General features: G+C 39.9%; 1 protein-coding gene across 1 annotated transcript; it reads right to left on the bottom strand.

The window, feature by feature from the left end:
• Window positions 1–767: 767 nt before the first annotated feature.
• On the bottom strand, window positions 768–1,706 carry LOC116909558 (olfactory receptor 1468-like). Its single transcript, XM_032913177.1, is given in 1 exon segment — window positions 768–1,706. A coding segment is annotated over 1 exon segment (939 nt).
• Window positions 1,707–3,366: the final 1,660 nt, after the last annotated feature.

Below are 3,366 nucleotides of genomic sequence, written 5' to 3'. Positions count from 1 at the left end.
CACACACACACACACACACACACACACACACACACACACACACACACACACACACACAATAAACATGTGAGCCTCTGCAAGGCTCAGCCAAAGTGATACAAATACAGAGGCGAATGCTAACAGCAAACCATTGAACTGAGAATGGGGTCCTCATTGGGGGAGTTAGAGGAAGAATTGAAGGAGCTGAAGGGGCTTGCAAACTGATAAGAACAACAATATCAACCAACCAGAACTCTCAGGGACTAAACCACTATCCAAAGAGTATGCATGGATAGACCCATGTCCCCAGCTGCATATGTAGAAGAGGATGTCCTTGTTGGACACCTATGGGAGGAGAAGCCCTTGGTCCTGCCCAGGCTGGACTCCCCAGTGTAGGGTAATGTCAGAGTGGGGAGGTTGAAAGGGAGGTGGTTTGGGTGAGGGAACACCCTTATACTAGAAGAGGAGGGGGATTCGATAGGGGGCTTACCGTCAGGAAACTGAGAAAGGGAATAACATTTGAAATGTAAATAAAAATATCCAAAAAATAAGAATGTAATTTTTACTTAATGATTATCTAGAATCACACAATAATGGCAGAGAATGGCATCACTGAGTCTTCAAGGTTCCCTTTTCCAATTGAACTACTTTTTAAAACTCCCTTTTGCAGATGGGAATATTATGACATTTATTCTTATATGCAGATTCTCTTGCAAGGATAAATTTTGTAATATTAATATCAATGCATTCACAAGATAAATTTAAGTAAAAACATCTCAGTGTTGCCTTCATAAAGAGATTTTCTTCTTGATAAGAACTCTCATAAGGGCCTCCTTTATATTTCTGTTCCTCAGGCTATAGATGAAAGGATTTAGCATGGGAGTTACCGCTGTATACATCATGGCAATGGAAATCTCCTTCATTGTAAAGTTATTAGCCGATGGACATAAATACAAACCAATAATTGTGCCATAGAATAGTGAGACCACAGATAGGTGGGAGCCACAGGTAGAGAAGACTTTGTAGATAACTCAAGTAGATGATACCTTTAGAATAGAGAAGACAATTTGTACATAAGACACAATAATGAGTAAGAATGGGATGACCATGAGGAGTCCTCCCAAGATAAGTATCACTAGTTCATTAATATACGTGTCGGAGCATGCCAACTTGAGCAGGGCAGATATGTCACAGAAAAAGTGAGGGATCACATTGTTGTCACAGAATGACAACCTAGCCAAGAGTAGTGTGTGCAACATGGAATACAGCACATTAAATATCCAGGACATAAGCACCAGACACACACAGAGCTTGGGACTCATGATCCTGGTGTAGTAAAGGGGAAGGCAGATGGCCACATAGCGGTCATAGGCCATGACCACAAGGAGAAAGATCTCCAGGCCTCCAAAAAGATTGAAAAAGTACATTTGTGTCAGGCAACCTGCATAGGTGATTGATGTGTCCTGGCTTTGCATGTTCTGCAACAGCTTGGGCATTGTGACAGTGGAAAAGCAGAGGTCAGAGAAGGACAAGTTGCTGAGAAAAAAGTACATGGGTCTGTGGAGATGGGAATCCAGTAGAATGAGGATGATGATGATGAGGTTTCCCAGGACTGTGGTGAGGTACATGGCCAGGAACAGGGCATAGAACAGGTGCTGGTGTTCTTGGGAAATGGGCAGTCCCAGGAGGAAAAAGAGGGAGATAACAATTTGGTTGTTCATTACCATTCTTCGTCTCCAGTATCCTAATGAGAAAATATCAGATCCTTTAAAATAAAAAAAAACATATCTAGGGTATATATCCTGCAACAACAGATCTGAACCTCTTCCCAGAAATTATAATTTCAAAACTCCAAATGTCTGTCCTCATTAAAATTATTAATTTTAAACTTTTCTTTAACACATGTGTACCTCCAATTCTTTTCTAAAGAGTTCTATGTACTTGTGCTGAGATTTAAAAAATGGACCATTTTTTGTCTCTTGTTCCTGCTCAATTATTCATAATTTTCTCTATGTGATTTTATACTTTTATATTCTTGGTTAGAATTGATATACTTTGTCAACACAATTTAGTATAAATTTCAAGACAGTCTCATATACTCCAATGTGTTATATTACAATTTCAAAACCAGACCTCTATGTCTCTGTAACATACAGATTTCTGCTCCACTGTTGACTAATTATGTTCCCTCCATTGCGTGTATGATAGGCATCAAGCTCAAAAGCCCCAAGCAAAATTCATGTCGTCACTTTATTATTTCCCAAAGCATTTATTGTTCTCCTATCATTACAGTTTCCCATCGTAAAGTAAAAGCCAATAAGGTTTTCATCAGAAATCTGTGATTTTAGACCCATTCATTTTTTTCCTGTAACTTGAATTACTGTCATACATTTTATAAACTCCCTTTCCATTCTCCTCATATTTCACCCATTCTTTTCTGTGAGATTTTATCTATTTATCAGGAACACATCTTTTCTTTACTGGAATGTAGAAACAGACCGTTCACGTCCATGTTCTCATGTCTCCTGACTGCTCTCTTCTACTTCAACATGCTCCATTTACACTGTGGCATTTGAACAGAGGAGTTACATCATATGTTTTCTAATTTATTCTTCATATTGCCACTGTTGCTTTGAGAATAAGGACAAAGCTCCTATCAGGGACGCAAATGCTCTTTCATTATCTCACAGGAGCAGTGGTACATCCCACATGGTCCCACAAGCTTTTCTCTCCTCATTCAGTGTTGTAGTCAATATCTTCAACTCCCATATTTTAGAGTTGCTCCTGTCCTTGCTTCTCACTTCCTCCCCTCTTTTCCTTTCATTTGGTTCACCCTCACTCATACATAAGGGGTATTGCTTATCACATACACAGCTATTCTTATGCTGTCCTCCCATACTAAGTGATACCTTCAACCATGCTTCAATTCATCCTATACTTATATCCCTTGTACTAAGTACTTTGACTATGTGTTTAAACTATCTTCCCATCTATTATAAAGTATGTGCAGAAAAGGTAACATTTACTTTCATTTCATTTTATTGTTTAATATCATTCATAATCTCCAACTTTGGCCAATACCTATCATGCTGCATGAATTTGGTCAGTGAAAATTTGTTACCTGCAGCTCAATGTGATATACATCACATTGATATTTGGTCAACATCAATGGTAGAAAAATTGCCATTTAAAAATAAATACTTGCAGAACCCGTGGGAGAGATACCTTACCGCCTGGTCAGGTGGGCACTCCTGAGGCTGCAGAGCAGAAGAGACCACCAACACTGCCCACCCCTGCCCACATCCCTGGCCCAAGAGGAAACTGTATAAGGCCTCTGGGCTCCCGTGGGAGAGGGCCCAGGTGAGGCAGGAGCCCTGCCTGAGACAC

This window comes from Rattus rattus, chromosome 9 (assembly GCF_011064425.1).
Source record: "Rattus rattus isolate New Zealand chromosome 9, Rrattus_CSIRO_v1, whole genome shotgun sequence".
Lineage (NCBI taxonomy): Eukaryota > Metazoa > Chordata > Mammalia > Rodentia > Muridae > Rattus > Rattus rattus.
This window is presented reverse-complemented; position numbering and strand designations above follow the sequence as displayed.